General features: G+C 46.0%; 1 protein-coding gene across 1 annotated transcript in view; it reads left to right on the top strand.

Moving 5' to 3' along the window:
- LOC141105160 (uncharacterized) overlaps positions 1 to 18,982 on the top strand; it is a 236,290-nt gene that overhangs the window by 136,888 nt on the left and 80,420 nt on the right. Inside the window, 1 exon segment of the mRNA XM_073595050.1 lies at positions 14,652 to 14,796. Coding sequence (XP_073451151.1) covers positions 14,652 to 14,796 — 145 coding nt within the window.

The following is an 18,982-nucleotide window of genomic DNA, read 5'->3' as shown; positions in this document are numbered from 1 at the left end:
AAGTACTAGCGCTAGCGCCAGCTATAATGAATTGTCGGGTCTCTGCAATACACATAAAAGTCATTGAAAAAAACAGCCTGGGATTCCCCCACAGTGCATTACCCAGGCCCTTTGGATCTGGTATGAATATTAAGGGGAACCCCGAACTAAAGTTAAAAAAAAATGCGTGGGGGTCCCCCCAAATTCCATACCAGGCCCTTCAGGTCTGGTATGGATATTTAGGGGAACCCCGTGCCAAATAAAACAAAAAATGGCGTGGGGTTCCCTTGTTAAAGGGGGCTTCCAAATTCCGATAAGCCCCCAGCCCGCATACCCCCACAACCACTGGGCAAGAGTTGTGGGGATGAGGCCCATTGTCCCCATCGACATGGGGACATCCTCCCCATGTTGAGGGCATTTGGCCTGGTACGGTTCAGGAGGGGGGGCGAGAGAGCACTTTTCCTGCGGCCTGCCAGGTTGCGTGCTCAGATAAGGGTCTGGTATGGATTTTTAGGGGGACCCCCACGCCATTTTTTTTTTTCATATTGGCACGGGGTTCCCCTTAAAATCCATACCAGACCTGTCACGTACCTGGTTATTGAGCCCGATATGCAGAGGGAGGCCTCCCTTACGATCCTGACTCGCGGCCCCTGATAGAGCAGGTGGAATTCAGCAGACTGGAAGCTGAAGCAGGAGAGCAGGCACTCACAGGATTTAGGTGGATGGTCCCAAGGATTAAGACACAGGCGGGTCAGACAGGCTGGGTCATACACTGAAGAGCAGAACTGGAACAGGTGCAGAAGGCTTGAAGGAAGGTCACTAGGCAAGCCGGGTCGGCAACAAACTGGTACGGATAAGCCAAAGGATCAGGCAGGAGCGAGGTCTTTGACAGGCCGGGGTCAGGTGCAGGCAGAAGGCAAGAATAGTCACAAGGCAAGCAGGTAGTCACAGGAATGGATCAGGAACACAGGAAACTCACAGGGAACGCTGTAGATCTGGCAGCAAGATTCCCCTGTCATGACAGGGTTTAAGTAGCGCTTCTGGCGCCAATGGCGCATGTGCACTGAACCACTGTCCTCAGCAAGCCTTTCCTGACATTGCCCTCCTCCAAGGGGCAGCTTCCGGATGCCCAACCGGGCCAATTTTTCAGGGTGAGTTCTTTTGAAGGATAAGATTAATCTCTTGGCATGGATGTTATTTTCCGGTTCCCAGGAATTTTCTTCCGGGCCGTAACCCTTCCACTTTACCAAGAATTGGATCTGATTATTCCTCTTCTGACAGTCCATGATTGCCTCCACCTCATATTCTTTTTCCCCATTAACAATCACAGGTTCAGGGGGGTCAGAACTTCATCCACGAAAAGGATTAGCAACAGCGGGCTTAAGTAGAGAGACGTGGAAAACGGGGTGTACCTGCAGTTCCAGCTCATAGGCCACCTCATTGATCCTTCTTTTCACTGAAAAGGGGCCTGCAAACCTAGGACCCAACTTCTTAGAGGGGCAAGCAAGCCTTCGGTTCACCGTGGATAGCCACACCCGATCTCCAGGTTTCAGAACTAGTTCTCCCTGTCTCTTTCTGTCAAAGATTTCTTTGTTGCGTTCCTGCGCCTTGGCCATGGTTTCCTGTAATAATTTGTTATTTGAGTTGAAAAGATTTAAAGTTTCGAAAGCAGCAGGCACCGGACATTCTGGAAGAGAGTTGGGTAAGAATGATGGGTGGTATCCGTAGTTGGTGAAGAGGGGAGTTTGCTTTATGGAAGAATGAGTAGAGTTATTGTAAGCAAACTCAGCCAGTGGCAATAGGGACAACCAGTCATCCTGGGAAAATGAAGAAAAACATTGCAGGTACTGCTCAAGAGTCTGGTTGGTCCTCTCCATCTGCCCATTAGTCTGTGGATGGTAGGCAGAGAAGGACAATTCGATGCCAAGGGTTTTGTACAATGCTTTCCAGAACCTGGAGGTGAACCCCCTATCAGAGGTGATGTTTACAGGAACTCCGTGAAGCTGGACAATCTCCCTGATGAAAACTTGTGCCGTTTCAGCTGCAGATGGTGTTCCTTTCAACGGGATGAAGTGTGCCACCTTGGATAGCCGGTAAATGACTACAAATATAGCAGAATGGCCTTCTGCGGGAGGGAGCTCCACAATGAAATCCATGGAAATAGATTTCCAGGGCCTATCTGGGACAGGTAAGGGTTTGAGCAGACCCCAAGCCTTAGTTCGGTTGCACTTTCTCCGGGCACAGATAGGGCAAGATTCCACATAGTCCTTACAGTCTTTGGCAACCTGGAGCCACCAGAAAGTGCGCTGTACCAAATCTGCTGTCTTGGAAACGCCAAAGTGCCCCGCCAGGGCATGGCCATGACAAAGTTCGAGTATGATGACCCGGAGATTCTCGGGTATGAAAATTTTATCATTGCACCACAGCAGACCATCTTTTGCCAGCAACTTTGTTTCCAGCGAGCTAGGAATATTAACAGAAGCCTGTCTGACCCGGGAAAGTAGATCTTCCTGTACTAGAAGAACATTTTCCATAGGTAGGATGGTGTCTGAGGAGGCAGCTGTTCCAGAGTCGCTGAACATACGGGATAAGGCATCTGGTTTTGTGTTTTTTGAGCCGGGCCGGTATGTCACGTGGAAGGAAAATCCAGAGAAGAATAGTGCCCATCTGGCTTGATGAGGTTTTAAACATTTTGCAGTTCTCAGGTACTCTAGATTCTTGTGATCTGTGTACACTGGGATCAGATGAGCTGCCCCTTCCAGTAGATAGCGCCACTCCTCTAGCGCAGCTTTAATCGCTAAAAGTTCTCGATCCCTGACGTCATAGTTCCTTTCCGGAGCAGATAACTTACGGGAGAAGAAGGCAACAGGAAACAAAAGGGACTTAGGACCCTGACGTTGTGAGAGGACGGCACCGACAGCGATTTCAGAAGCGTCCACCTCCAAAACAAATGGCAGAGAAGGATCAGGGTGTTTCAACACTGAGGCAGAGGTGAACAGACTCTTGAGGGAATTGAAGGCTGCTTGGGCTTCATGGGTCCAGTGAAAACGGGTTCCTTATTTGGTAAGATGACTGATAGGTGAGATAATGGCAGAAAACCCCTTAATGAATTTACGGTAAAAGTTCACAAATCCAACGAACCGTTGGATTCCCTTCTTGTCGATGGAAATAATTAGTCCTAGAAATTGTATACTCTGTTTCTTGAATTCACATTTTTCAGCCTTGGCATATAAACCGTGTTGACGAAGGCGACTCAGAATGCACTTGACGTGCTTATAGTGACTGTCAATGGAGGAGGAGAAAATCAGAATGTCATCCAGATAAATAATAACGAACAGGTTTAAATAGTCCCGGAAAATATCATTAACAAAGTGCTGAAAAGTGGCCGGAGCATTGCACAACCCAAACAGCATCACCAGATACTCAAAGTGTCCAAATTGAGTGCGAAATGCAGTTTTCCACTCGTCACCCTCTCTAATGCAGACCAGGTTATAGGCTCCTCGAAGGTCAAGTTTAGTGAAGATGGTTGCAGCCCCCAACCTCTGGAAGAGTTCAGGCACTAGGGGGAGAGGATAGCGATTTTTGATGGTGATTTTGTTGAGCTGGCGGTAATCTATGCAGGGTCGAAGAGTATGGTCCTTCTTTTCTACGAAGAAGATGCTGGAGAGGTGGATAGGCGGATAAATCCCTTTCTCAAGTTATCGTCAATGCATTCCTTGAGAGTAACTAGTCTTCCCTCCCACTTGTTCAGTGAGAGGGAAGATTCTTCCAAAGGGAATCTCGGCCCCAGGGAGGAGCTCAATAGGGCAGTCGTACACTCGGTGTGGTGGTAATGTCTCTGCGCCCTTCTTACTAAATACATCCAGAAAGTCGTGAAACTCCTCAGGGACTAACTGGCGGATTTCAGAGTCCAGGCATAGTAAGGAGGAGGAGTTATTGGGAACTTCCGGAAGACAGTATTGATGGCAATAAGGAGATGAAAAAGTAACTTCTCTGGTAGTCCAATTAATGTGGGGGTTGTGAGCCCGCAGCCAGGGCATGCCAAAGATGATGGGAAACAAAGGTGAGGTGATAATGTCAAGGCGTAAAAGCTCCTGATGGCAACTGGCAACTGTGGCCAACAGTGGGGCTGTTTCCTGTGTGACAGGTCCTGATTTGATGGCTGACCCATCAGCAAGGTACACAGGAAGTCCTTGAGTCTTGGGTAGCAGAGGAATGGAATGTCTGGCTGCGAAGGAGGAGTCCATGAAGCAACTGCATGCCCCTGAATCAATAATAGCGGTTACTTGAAGGTTCTTTCCAGACAGCTGCAACAAAACAGGAACAAAGAGGTGAGAGGAGGCATTGATCACAGCAGAGACTTGATTAGTGGAACTTAAGAGGCACTTACTGGACTTAGCCAGGCAGGTTCTTACAAAGTATCCTGGTTCCCCACAGTACATGCATAGATTATTCATGCGTCTGCATTGACGTTCTTCTCCAGTGAGAGAAGGGCGGAGCATGCCCAGTTGCATGTGTTCAGAAGTGTCTGGAGTTGGGGCAGACTGTCCTGGAGGAGCAGGGTAAGAGGGGCTAGAAACCCTCGGTAGCATCCAGGTAGGTCGGGATTGTCCCATGGTTCTTTTAGACCTGTGTTTTCGGATGTCAGTCAATTTGTATGGACAAGGTGATGGGGCCGTCCAGGGTCTGTGGTACCCCTACCCTAGCCAGTTCATCCTTAAGAGGATCTGACAGTCCCATACGAAACTGATAGCGGAGGGCCGCATCGTTCCAGTTGGTGTCAACGGCCCAATGCCTGAATTCGGCAACGTAGTCCTCTACAGCTCTGCGGCCCTGCTGTAGGGAGTGGAGTGCTGCTTCCACAGTTGCCGATAATTGTGGATCCTCGTCAGTGCTGTGTTTTGGCCTAGGCCAACAAGGCCCAGGCCTAGGGCGGCACTTTGCGGGGGGCGGCAAAAAAGCCCCCCCCACCAAAACGGCACCCGCTCTCCTCCCGCACAGCAGGGCACATCAGCAGAGTAAAGCTTAGGAGTGTAGTGGCGTCACGGCTGTAGATGGGGCCAGAAAGCAGTGTAAGCAGGAGCCGTCAAGCTGCCCCGTAAAGCCGTGATTCTCTCTCTCTCTCTGATTGGTCCTCTGCTGTGGCCAATCATGGGGAGGGAAACAGCGGGCAGGAAGCTGTGCGGCGGCACGGCAAAACCAATTAGAGCCGCTCTCTCTCTCTTCTCCCTTCGACTGACAGAAAGGGGAGGGGGGCGAGCGGGGGAGTTCTGTGCTGCTGCCGAGTTCTCTGGTAAATGGAGCAGCAGCACTGTGACAGGGAGAGGAGAGATGCGGGCTGTCTGTGTATCTCCCCCGCTCGCCCCCCCTCCCCTTTCTGTGAGTCGAAGGGAGAAGAGAGAGAGAGCGGCTCTAATTGGTTTTGCCGTGCCGCCGCACAGCTTCCTGACCGCTGTTTCCCTCCCCATGATTGGCCACAGCAGAGGGCCAATCAGAAGACTCTGGGGGCATCATGGGAAAAGTAGTCCCTGAAGAGTGGCGGCCCCTGTGTGGCCACAGACATCATGCTACAGCCCCCAGCATGCATGCACTCTGCTGGGGGGTGTTACAGGAGGAGAAAAAGAATACTGTGCTGGGGGAAGCCAGATAGGGAGCCACACTGTACCCCTGTACCTGCACCACCAGAGCCATGCTGTACCCGCACCACCAGAGCCATGCTGTACCCGCACCACCAGAGCCACGCAGTACCCACACCACCAGAGAGCAACGCTGTACCCGCACCACCAGAGCCACGCTGTACCCGCACCACCACAGCCACACTGTACCCGCACCACCAGAGAGCCACGCTGTACACACACCACCAGAGAGCCATGCTGTACACGCACCACCAGAGCCACGCTGTACCCGCACCACCAGAGAGCTACGCTGTACCCGCACCACCAAAGAGAGCCATGCTGTACCCGCACCACCAGAGGAGGAGAAAGATGAAGCCACTGCCAGGGTAGAGACATGCTACACTACTAACTAGAGTTGGCCTGGGAAACCCAGAGTGAGCGAACGTCCAGCCAGAAGGATCACTGTTGCGGTTTCACCGGGTCTGGTAAGATAGCCTGTTGGCCATTATCCATTACTGTTCCCAGGGACTGAGCCATTAGCAAGTGCCTAACCTGATATCCTCTAGGCCAACCCTAGTGACGCCACTGTCCCGGAGCCCACAAGTTCCGGCACTGAGTTTCGGTAACTGGCCAGACAGGAATGCGCCAGCGTGGGCACCCAGGACATTTGCCGCCCAGAGTCCCACAAGCGGCGATGGGCTTTCCGTGGCAGCCGACACCTCTCTCCCCACTGTCAGCCACACACTCCTCCTCCCTTCTCCTTCTCGGCACCAATGTTTTAGTGTACACAGCCAGGAGGAGGAGGAACCACAGAGGAGGGACACGACTTCAGTGCAAGAGCCTCCCAAAGCACCCAGCACATATCCCCTTACCCACCAAATGAAAAGATGCCGCATCCCTCACGGTCCTCCTCCCGCGGCATCCCTCTGTCCTCCCATGAAGATGACAGGGCAGATCTTAAAAAGGAAGGGGTGTGGCCTTGACAGGAAGGGGTGGGTCATAGTTAAATTAGGGGGTATGCGCGCTTAGTCAGGCCTAGGGCAGCACAAAACCTAAATACACCACTGATCCTCGTACAGCTGTGCCATGGCATCCAGGAATGTGGTCAGGTTAGTCAGGATCACGTCCTTCTGTTCTAGGAGACAATGTGCCCAGGATTGGGGTTCATCCTGCAGCAGAGAAATCATGTAGCCTACTTTGGTGGTCTCTAAAGAGAAGGTGCGAGGCTGAAGAGCGAATAAAAGCTCACAGGAGTTACGGAAGGCCCTGAACTTGCGACAGTCTCCAGAGAATCTCTCAGGTGTGGATACACGAGGCTCCGGGTAACATCACCACTGTAGGTAAGGAAGAGGAGCTGGCTGAGGCTTAAAAAGTCCCTTGAGGAGCAGCCAGAGGTGAGAGCGCCTGTACATGCTCTTCTAGACTATTATAGCTTTCCTGGAGAGTCTTTACAGCCTGAGTCAGGCCAACAAGGTGTAAGCACAGTTCGTCCATGGGTGAGGCTCCCCGCTCGAGCTCAGACATGGCTGCCAGATACTGTCATGTACCTGGTTATTGAGCCCGATATGCAGAGGGAGGCCTCCCTTACGATCCTGACTTGCGGCCCCTGATAGAGCTGATAGGAGGCACAGGAGTGCAGGACAGCACGAGTGCCTGACAGGATTAACAGCTGGTATGCAAAACTGATGCTCTGGACGAAGCTGGGACAGCAGGAACAGCAGGTGGAATGCAGCAGATTGGAAGCTGAAGCAGGAGAGCAGGCACTCACAGGATTCAGGTGGATAGGATTGAGACACAGGCGGGTCAGACAGGCCGGGTCATACACTGGAGAGTAGAACTGGAACAGATGCAGAAGGCTTGAAGGAAGGTAACTAGGCAAGCCGGGTCGGCAACAAACTGGTACGGATAAGCTAAAGGATCAGGCAGGAGCGAGGTCTTGGACAGGCCAGGGTCAGGTGCAGGTGGAAGGCAAGAATAGTCACAAGGCAAGCAGGTAGTCACAGGAAACTCACAAGGAACGCTGTAGATCTGACAGCAAGATTCCCCTGTCATGACAGGGTTTGAGTAGCGCTTCTGGCACCAATGGCCGCGTGGACACGTGCACGCGGACATGCACAGGTGCACACAGGCGCGCGCATGGAACCACTGTCCTCGGCAAGACTTTTCTGACAAGACCTGAAGACCTTTTTTTACATTTTGGCGCAAGGTTCCCCTTAATATCCATACCAGACCTGAAGGGCTGCTATGGAATTTGGGGGGACCCCCACGCATTTTTTTTTTTTACATTTTGGTTTGGGGGTTCCCCTTAATATTCATACCAGACCCAAAGGGCCTGGTAATGCACTGTGGGGGAATCCCAGGCCATTTTTTTCAATGACTTCTATGTGTATTGCAGAGTCCCGACAATTCATTATAGCCGGCACTAGCGCTAGCACTTTTAAATGACTTTTTTTCCTTTAGTAATGTCATTTTGCTCTCGGACTTTTCTAAACATGGGAAACATGCACCACTTTACAGGCATACTATAGACACCGCCCAGGTACGAAATTTAAAGGAATATTTCACTTTTATTGTTTCACTTTAAGCATTATTAAAATCACTGCTCCCGAAAAAACGGCCATTTTTAAAACTTTTTTTTGCATTAATACACGTCCCCTGGCAGGACCCAGGTCCCCAAACACTTTTTATGACAATAGCTTGCATATTAACACTTAAAATGAGCACTTTTGATTTTTCCCGTTCATGTATAGACTTTAACGGTGTTTGCGTGTTCGAACAAATTTTTTGCCTGTTCGTATGTTCTGCTGCAAACCGAACAGGGGGGTGTTCGGCCCATCCCTAGTCTCAACCAGCATCAGTCTGCCTCAGTCCACTGCAGGAGAACTAACACTGGGAGACATTGTGACAATACATATTAAATACATCTTAATAAAATTTCCACAACAATATATATATATATATAATATATATATATATATACACACAGTATCTCCCAAAAGTAAGTACACCCCTCACATTTTTGTAACTATTTTATTCTATCTTTTCATGTGACAACACTGAAGAAATGACACTTTGCTACAATGTAAAGTAGTGAGTGTACAGCTTCTATAACAGTGTAAATTAGCTGTCCCCTCAAAATAACTCAACACACAGCCATTAATGTCTAAACCACTGGCAACAAAAGTGAGTACACCCCTAAGTGAAAATGTCCAAATTGGGCCCAAATTGTCAATATTTTGTGTGGCCATTATTATTTTCCAGCACTGTCTTAACCCTCTTGGGCATGGAGTTCACCAGAGTTTCACAGGTTGCCACTGGAGTTCTCTTCCACTCCTCCATGATGACATCATGGAGCTGGTGGATGATAGACACCTTACGCTCCTCCACCTTCCGTTTGAGGCTGCCCCACAGATGCTCAATAGCATTTAGGTCTGGAGACATGCTTGGCCAATGCATCACCTTTACCCTCAGATTCTTTAGCAAGGCAGTGGTCGTCTTGGAGGTGTGTTTGGGGTCGTTATGTTGGAATAGTGCCTTGCGGCCCAGTCTCTGAGGGGGGATCATGCTCTGCTTCAGTATGTCACAGTACATGTTGGCATTCATGGTTCCCTAAATGAACTGTAGCTCCCCAGTGTTGGCAGCACTCATGCAGCCCCAGACCATGACACTCCCACCACCATGCTTGACTGTAGGCAAGACACACTTGTCTTTGTACTCCTCACCTGGTTGCCGCCGCACACGCTTGACCCATCTGAACCAAATAAGCTTATCTTGGTCTCATCAGACCACAGGACAAGGTTCCAGTAATCCATGTCCTTAGTCTGATTGTCTTAAGCAAACTGTTTGCGGGCTTTCTTGTGCATCATCATTAGAAGAGGCTTCCTTCTGGGACGACGGCCATGCAGTCCAATTTTATGGTGTAAGCACTGACAGGCTGACCCCCCACCCCTTCAACCTCTGCAGCAATGCTGGCAGCACTCATATATCTATTTCTCAAAGACAACCTCTGGATATGACGCTGAGCACGTGCACTCAACTCCTTTGGTCGACCATGACAAGGCCTGTTCTGATTGGAACCTGTCCTGTTAAACCGCTGTATTGTTTTGGCCACCGTGCCTCAGCTCAGTTTCAGGGTCTTGAGAATCTTCTTGTAGCCTAGGCCATCCTTATGTAGAGCAACAATTATTTTTTTCAGATACTCAGAGAGTTCTTTGCCATGAGGTGCCATGTTGAACTTCCAGTGACCAATATGAGAGAGTGAGAGTGATAACACCAAATTTAACACACCTGCTCCCCATTCACACCTGAGACCTTGTAACACTAACGAGTCACATGGCACCGGGGAGGGAAAATGGCTAATTGGGCCCAATTTGGACATTTTCACTTAGGGGTGTACTCACTTTTTTTGCCAGGGGTTTAGACATTAATGGCTGTGTGTTGAGTTTTTTTTTTTTTCACCATAAAAGGTTTTTATTTTATCAAATAAGAACATGACAAGTAAAGTTGTTGCAAATGATACATAACATTATAATAATAAACATTGAAAAGGCATATAAAATTTTCAGGCCTTGGTCCAGGCTGTTGATTGGGTAAGAGGTACCTTTGTAGTCCACAAGTAGTTTTGTGGGAAATCCCCATTTATAAATCACACTGTTTATGCAGGATCTTCGTAATCGAGTTTAGGTTTTAGTGAGCTAAGATTGTCCCTTGAGATAGGTCTGAGTACAGGATTATACCTGCGTAGGGGTCAGGGAGAGGTGAGTGGCGGCGTGCATATTGCATGAGTTGATCTTTTACTCCAAAAAAAATTAATTCTGGCTATGACATCTCTCAGTATTTTCTCAGCAATATGATACGGTTTGGGCAATCTGTGGGCTCTATCAATTTCCAGCTCTTGTTGTGGAATTGATGGAATTAGCTCTGCAATCATTTTTTTAATGACGCATTTCAGATCCGCCAGTTTCACATTTTCTGGTATTCCTTTATATTATTTCTCCTACTTCTGTCTTCAATGTCTCCGACTTTTATTTTTAGCTGTCTCACTTCTTCTTCTTCTAGTTCAAAGTGGGAGTCCACTGGATCGTCGTGTGCTGAGGTAAAGTCGCACATCTTATTTTCCATATAGTCCACTCTTTCACCCAGTGCCTCAATCTCTACCTTAGATTTATGCATAAAGTTTATTATTTCATGCTGTAGAGCACCCCTTAGAGACATTATTATATCTTTGATATTTGTGTCTGGTATGGGTTGCCCTGCTGTTGGTATGGCATTTAGTTTATCGTCATAAGGGTTGCTTTCTAGAGTGTAATTGTGGTCTGAGGGAGCTTTGGTGGTTTTACCTTCATTAGAAGAGATCCTTCTTCTTTATTTCACTGGGCTCAAAATATCATCCTGGGAATCAGTGTTGGTGTGGCACTGTGAGGTAAAGTGCTTGTCTCCCTCTTGTTCTGAGCCTGCACAAAGAAAGCACTTAATTTGCGGGGTCCCTCTCTCGTTTTCCACTTGGCTGACATGATCCTTGTGTTCCCGCTGATCTCCAGTGGAGGTATATAACTCTCAAGGCTTACAAGTCGCTTTGAAGTCTGCTCAGGGGAGTCTGTGATAGAGGAGCTAGGAAGTAATAATATTAATTTATTTAGAAGGACACAAGGATACCTACAAGGACGTGATGATGGAGAATCAGCCGACCCTCACATCACCGTGTAAGAGGATACTTTATTATAAAGGAGAGAGCAGTACGGAGGGTCCACCTAGATCCCCCATCATCTGATAAACACATAGAAACAATGTAGGGCCGAGGCGGGAGTAAGCGTGGAAAGGTTTCCTGTAATATCTGCTAGGAATGATGAGACTGAGTTCCAAAAGCTTTTCAGGGTTTTGCAACTCCAGAGGGTGTGTATAAGATTTCCAGTTTGCTCATTACACTTCCTTGAGAAATACCCCACTATACATAGAACAGTTGTGGTCCACATTTTAATAGCCTCAAGACTTACAATAGCTTATCTCTGGAAATCTATGGAAGCACCCAATCTATCTACTGTCATAACTAGATTGAATACCCAGGCACAATTTGAATTAATGCTAGCTTATAAAAACCACTCCATAACCACTTTCAATAAAAAATGGAAAATTTGGATATCCCATCCTAGAGCCTCCAATTACCTAAAAGAATGTAAAATTTAAATTTACCCTTCAGGCTGAAATATTGTGACCATTTACCTAAGCAATTAGTCAGTGTAGAGCAATATCTCTGATATTCATTACTTTTTGGTTATTCGTTATTTTTAATTTCCCTTCCCAACGTTATTTCCATACTCATAGTTTATACTGTAAGAAGCATAGTTAAAGTGGTGACCTTCCAGTCCTACAGCTTGAACCCAACCGGTGTAGGCTGGACTAGGCCATCAAGGTTTATATCAGTACTATACTTTATGCCTTCTCAGTTTTTGTATTACAAATGTTGTATATGCAGCAACTTCAATTGATTTATATTTGTTTGATAAAATAAATAAAAATTATTGCTGAAAAAAAAGAGATGGAGATCTTTTCCTATTATATGGAGTGAAAGTAAAGAATAAGTACAGCGCTGCGCTTAAGTCAAAGAAAGGTGGAATAGCAGCTAACACACCTATAGACTCAAGGCAAAAATTAACATAAAAAAAATAAAAGTGTAGCGCTATATTCCACATCCACAGACGTGTACATCGCAGTACATAAGTGCATATATAAAGTGAATATTAACAAAACATATATGACCAAAATATGGATAATACCAAATAATTGTGTTAATCACAAAAAAATGAATGTACTTTGTTATCAGATATACCAGTGACTAGTAATGAGAAACCCGTGACGGTTTCATGAACCAAACACCTCAAAATAAAAATAAAAAATCATAAAGCATAACAGTACAAATTGAGTATATAAAAATATGTGAAAAAATTGTGAAGAAAACGTCACCAAAGGTCTATGGGGGCAATAAATAGCTAATGATGGAAAAAAACCTCCCAAGTTCACAGATGGATGGTTTTACCAAATCTGGCAAGTGGGTAGACAGTAGGAAAACCACAAGTGTGCAAAGATTTTACATCAGTGCCAGGACCATCACCAGGAGTTGAGGAGGCTTACCGGAACTAAATGACCTGAAATGGCATACGCCAAACAAGTCAGAAAGGCTTAATGACCAACGATTCTGAGGAGTGCGTCTTGTCAGATGTCATCAGCGTATGGTGGAGAAAGGGGTAACAGCACGGCTTCCTCACCCAAGAACAATCCAGCACAAGCCAAACGTATAATTCATATGCCATGTGAGCAGCAAAGAAAACTCACATAGCGTAATAACGTTTTTAAAACACTAATTTATTAAAATAATTTAAAAAACACTCACATTTTTGAAGATTGAAAAAAGCTCAAATATCATATAGCGGCAATCGTGAGGGGTCCACCCGACATGTTTCAGCTAAGGAGCCGTCATCTGGGGTCAAATTACCTAAAAGTCCAATTACCTAAAAGAATGTAAAATTTTAATTTACCCTTCAGGCTAAAATATAGTGACCATTTACCTAAGCAGTTAGTCAGTGTAGAGCAATATCTCTGATATTCATTACTTTTTGGTTATTTGTTATTTTTAATTTCCCTTCCCAACGTTATTTCCATACTCATAGTTTATACTGTAAGAAGCATAGTTAAAGTGGTGACCTTCCAGTCCTACAGCTTGAACCCAACTGGGGTAGGCTGGACTAGGCCATCAAGGTTTATATCAGTACTATATTTTATGCCTTCACAGTTTTTGTATTACAAATGTTGTATATGCAGCAACTTCAATTGATTTATATTTGTTTGATAAAATAAATAAAAATTATTGTTGAAAAAAAAAAAGAGATGGAGATCTTTTCCTATTATATGGAGTGGAACATGAAGACAAGAAGAGTGTGATTGTACAGACATAGGAAGTGAAAACACAGCTGGAGAGGAAGTGACCTCAGGTGCAGACAGGAAGTGCTAGATGCACAGGAAGTGATGGGACAGGAAATGATGTAAGTAAGGAACAGGAAGTGATGTAGGTAAGGAACAGGAAGTGATGTAGAGGTCTAAACAGGACGTCCTGGGTAAGGGGTGAGTTGTGAGGAAGTAAAAAGAAAACATTATTGGAACTGGCAGCAGAGGAAGTAATAATATTCATTTATTTAGGACATAAGGATCTCTACAAGGACATCATGATGGAGAATCAGCCGCCCCTCACATCACTGGGTAAGAGGAGACTTTATTGTAAAGGAGAGAGCAGTACGGAGGGTCCACCTAGATCCCCCATCATCTGATAAACACATAGAAACAATGTATTCAGTCAGTGTGTGTGTTTCCTACAGATGGATCCAGTAATGGGAACCCACCAGAAAGAAGTCCCCATCCTCTGTATTCCCGGGATTCCACACAGGAAGATCACACCATCCCTCACCATCATCAGGTAGGTGGGGCTGAGCAACTAGAACTCAAATACGTTGTAGAATTCTACATTTCGAAATAACATTCTTTTATTTCATCTCTTTCTTTTATCATATTTGGGTTTAGGGTGAACAACTGAAAGACATCAAAGTTGAGGTTAAAGTAGAAAAAGAAGAGAAGTCCGGGGATCAGATATCTATGGTAGAGGGCGATCCTTTTTATTCCAAGGATTCCACACAGGAAGATCACACCATCCCTCACCATCATCAGGTAGGTGGGGCTGGGTATCTAGACCTAAATATATATTCTAAGCCATGAGATGACGTTCTTCTGTGTAGTCTCTTGTTTTACTTCGACATCTGAAGTGCAGCCTTTGTTACCTACACCCCCCATCCCCATTTCTAGCTACTTTGAGCGCCCTACATTTTTCACCCCATTTTTATTTTTTAATATACATTCCTTTCCTCTGTGGGTCTTAAGCCCAGACACATTGCGGGTCCTCTTCATCCTTGTGTTCTTCCAACGGAGGGTACATACTGAACGACATGTCATTTGTGTCCTTTATGTCTGCCTTGAGTTGACTTTAATTGATGTTTTCTATTATTTTTGGTGTAGGGTGAAGAATGGATTAATATAAAAGCTGAGGTTAAAGAAGAAGAAGAAGTAGAGGCGTATGTGGGGGGTGATCAGCCATTCACAGAGGAGATTGGGATGACTATGAAAAGTGAACAGGAGGACATTTCTCTACCTTTTGACACAGGTAGGTAACAGACATTGTGGAAAAAACAGGTCAAAGTCTCATTTTACTTCTAAGTATAAGGATTGTAGTGTAACAAAAATGTTAGATAATTATCAGATCTTCACAACATCCTATAGGCAGGTTCTAAAAGGTTAAATATTTGTTTGCCTACTAAAGGGTTAACACTTGGTGCTTTGATGTTCCTTCCCCTGCAGGTGTCGCTTCCTGATTCTGAACCGGATCGGACCTCGTGGTCTGTTCCTGTATGGGAGGTGATCAGTGAGGAAACTGTAAAGAGCTGAACTGAACTTTGTGGTGGAGTTTCCCCTTAGCGGTACCCCTGGATGGGTTCCAAGCAGGGCCAGGACAAGGAGTGGGCAGGGGGTGTGGCTGTCCTGGGCGCAATGGTTTACTGTAGAGATGGGGGCGCCTTCCTTCTGTTACAAGGCTGATAGGAGTAGTGATAGCAACAGTGATTTAGACAAGAGTGTGACTGATCGGTGTAGGATCCCCTAAACTTGCACATGATGAATGAGGAGTGGGTGCAGTTTGACATCTTTGCCCTGGGTACTGGAAGACCTTGTCCCAGCACCGGTTCCAAGGGCTGGACTTTTGATGCTACTTACTGGGATGCAACTAAACTATAAAAAGTTATGGATAACGCTGCACAGAGAGAGAGAGTGGAAATGCAATTGTGATTCTGTATATCCCTCAGATGTGGGGAAGGGTACAGAAAAATTTCTGCAGCAGTGAAGGTCCCAATGAGCACAGTGGCCTCCATCATCTGTAAATGGAAAAAATTTGGAATCACCAGGACTCTTCCTAGAGTGGGCCACCAAACTGAGCAAATGGGGGAGAAGGGCCTTAGTCAGGGAGGTGACCAAGAACCCAATGGTCACTCTGACAGAGCTCCAGCGTTTCTCTGTGGAGAGAGGAGAACCTTCCAGAAGAACAACCATCTCTGCAGCACTCCACCAATCAGGCCTGTATGGTAGAGTCACCAGACGGAAACCACTCCTCAGTAAATGGCCCATGACAGCCCGCGTGGTGTTTGCCAAAAGGCACTTGAAGGAGTCTGACCACGAGAAACGAAATGGTCTGATGAAACAAAGATTGAACTCTTTGGCCTAAATGGCAAGCATCATGTCTGGAGGAAATCAGGCACCACTCATTGCCTGGCCAATACCATCCCTACAGTGAAGCACGGTGATGGCTGGGAGACTAGTCAGGATCAAGAGAAAGATGAATGCAGCAATGTACAGAGACATCCTTGAAGAAAACCAGCTCCAGAGCACTCAAGATCTTAATTTGGGATAAAGGTTCATTTTCCAAGAGGACAATGACCCTAAGCACACAGCCAAGATTACAAAGGAGTGGCTACGAGACAACTCTGTGAATGTCCTTGAGTGGCCCAGCCAGAGCTCAGACTTGAACCCGATTTGAACATCTCTGGATTTGTTGTAGCCGTATTAGTGCAATTGTGACAGAGAAAATTGAGTACTGTCCGTGATACTTTTTTAATTTGCACTAACATACAATTTTTCAGGACAAGCTTTCGGGGTATGTCCCCTTCTTCAAGGTCCAAGCAGTACTGATTCACAAATTTTTAAGCAAAATGTTAAAGAAAAAGAAGACAAAAAAAAAAAAAAAAAAAGAAGAGAAAACCAAACACATACAAATCAATGGTAATAAAGATAGCAGCAGAGTTAGTGAGATAAGACAGAGGGAGAGCTAGGGGGGAATGCAGGGGGGGGGATACTAATCACAGAGCGGTCGTAAAACTTTAGCATAATGTGTAAGGAAACCAATATCTAAATTCAGGCCATTATTCTTCATGTCAAAAAGAAGTATCATTCTTAGTTCAAACATTTTCCTTTCCTCTGGAAATATCTGAAAATGGCTGTGCGCCGATGTTCCCCATCCAACCTGATGGAGCTTGAGAGGTTCTACAAAGAAGAATGGGAGAAACTGCCCAAAAAATAGGATTTTTATGACAGCTTACCTGTAAAATCCTTTTCTTGGAGTATATCACGGGACACAGAGAAGCCATAGTAATTACTATGTGGGTTATATGCCACCTAGAGGGGGACTTCCTGTCTTTTGAGTGCACCAGTGTCCATTCACCTATCGGTGGCATATAACCCACATAGTAATTACTATGGCTTCTCTGTGTCCTGTGATATACTCCAAGACAAGGATTTTACAGGTAAGCTGTTATAAAAATCCTATTTTCTTTATCGTACATCACGGGACACAAAGCAGCCATAGTAATTACTATTTAGGATGTCCCAAAGCAATGCCTTTTGAGGGGAGGGAGACACAAATCAAAGCAGGCCGCCATCAGACGTGAGGACCTATACTGCTGCCTGCAGCACACTGCGCCCAAAGGCGGCATCCTCTTGCCATCTTACATCCACCTGATAGAATTTTGTGAATGTATGTACTGATGACCAAGTAGCGGCCTTGCAAATCTGAATCATAGAGGCTTGGTGATACACTGCCCATGAAGCACTGGCTGCCCTGGTAGAGTGCGCTTTAACTTGAAAAGGCGGAACCCTTCTTTTCAAACCATAAGCCTGAATAATAACCTGATGAATCCATTTTGAAATAGTTGATTTTGACGCTGCCTGCCCTTTCCTGGGGCCTTCTGGCAGCACAAACAAAATATCAGTTTTCCGTATCTGAGCTGTCCCTTTCAGATAGGCCTTGACTGCTCTTACTACATCGAGAGAGTGCAACAATTTTTCTTCCGCAGAACGAGGTTCTGAAAAAAAAGAAGGCAGGGAAGGCACAAATGAAAACCTGACAATACTTTAGGCAGAAAGGTTGGGTGAGGACGCAACACCACCTTGTCCTTATGAATAATTAAGTATGGCTCTTTAAAAGAAAACGCAGGCAATTCTGATACCCTTCTTGCGGAGGTTACTACAACTAAGAACACCAATTTCTTTGTCAAAAGAAGCAAAGGAATATCGCGCATCGGCTCAAAAGGCTGTCTTTGTAAAACCGACAAAACTAGATTCAAATCCCATGGGTATAAGGGTGTCCTAACTAGTGGAGTTATATGTGTTACCCCTTGTATAAAGGCCCGGATCAAAGAATGCGAAGCAAGCGGCTTTTGAAAAAAACACTGACAAGGTCGAGATCTGACCCTTGATTGTACTCCAGGCTAGCTTAATTTCTACCCCCAACTGTAGGAAGGCAAGAATTCTTCCTATGACATACTTCCGAGGATGCCATCTTTTGGTTTCACACCAGGAAACATAGGCCCTCCTGACTCTATAATAAATGGTCCTAGAAGCCGGCTTCCTTGCATTAATCAGGGTAGTTACCACTGAACCTGAAAGCCCCCGACTCTTTAGAATGTGGGCTTCAACAGCCAAACTGTTAAATTTAGCGATTGTAAGTCAGGAAGGAATACCGGCCCTTGCAACAGCAGGTCTGGATGAGATGGAAGAGTCCACGGATCCCCTACTGCCATCCTTACGTTCTCTGCTTACCAGGATCTTCTGGGCCACGCCGGGGATACTAGAATTGCCGGCTTCCCTTCCTCCTTGATCCTGCGAAGAAGTCGCGGTAGCAGCTGAACTGGAGGGAATGCATAAATCAGTGAAAACGATCCCAAGGGGTCACTAATGCATCTGTCCCATATGCGAGTGGTTCCCTTGTTCTTGACACAAAGCTATCCCACTTCTTGTTGAACCTGGACGCCATTAGATCTATGTGCAGGGTACCCCATCTTTGGCATATGACCAGAAAAATGTTATTCTGCCGGGAGTAATTGTTGACGGCTCAAGAAATCCGCCTGCCAATTCTCTACCCCCGGAATGAAGACTGTAGATAGGCAAGGTACATGCTCCTCAAAAAGAGGGGAGACACCTGGGAAAAGGAGAGACTGCCCACCCCAAAATCATAAAAATAGGAATTTACCCCCAGAAGGTAAAGGGGCTTTGGAGGCAGCAGATAACAATGGAGATGTAGTATGGTATAAAAAGTAGCTTTATTAATGCATGAAACATCAGAGTAAAGACATAAACTGTGTACATCGAGCTATAAAAGGGGCACAAAAGTATATATACATAAGTAATGTGTTGAAAAAGTGCTTGGATATTTCTGACGCGTTTCGACTCCATCGGGTCTTCATCAGAGGAAATGCATGCGCTGTGGGAGAATTTTGTATACATGAAACAATAGTACCAATATGGTT

This window comes from Aquarana catesbeiana, linkage group LG08, assembly GCF_042186555.1.
Source record: "Aquarana catesbeiana isolate 2022-GZ linkage group LG08, ASM4218655v1, whole genome shotgun sequence".
NCBI classification, from domain to species: Eukaryota; Metazoa; Chordata; class Amphibia; order Anura; family Ranidae; genus Aquarana; species Aquarana catesbeiana.
Note: the sequence above shows the minus strand (reverse complement) of the source record. Positions and strands in the feature narration are given on the sequence as shown.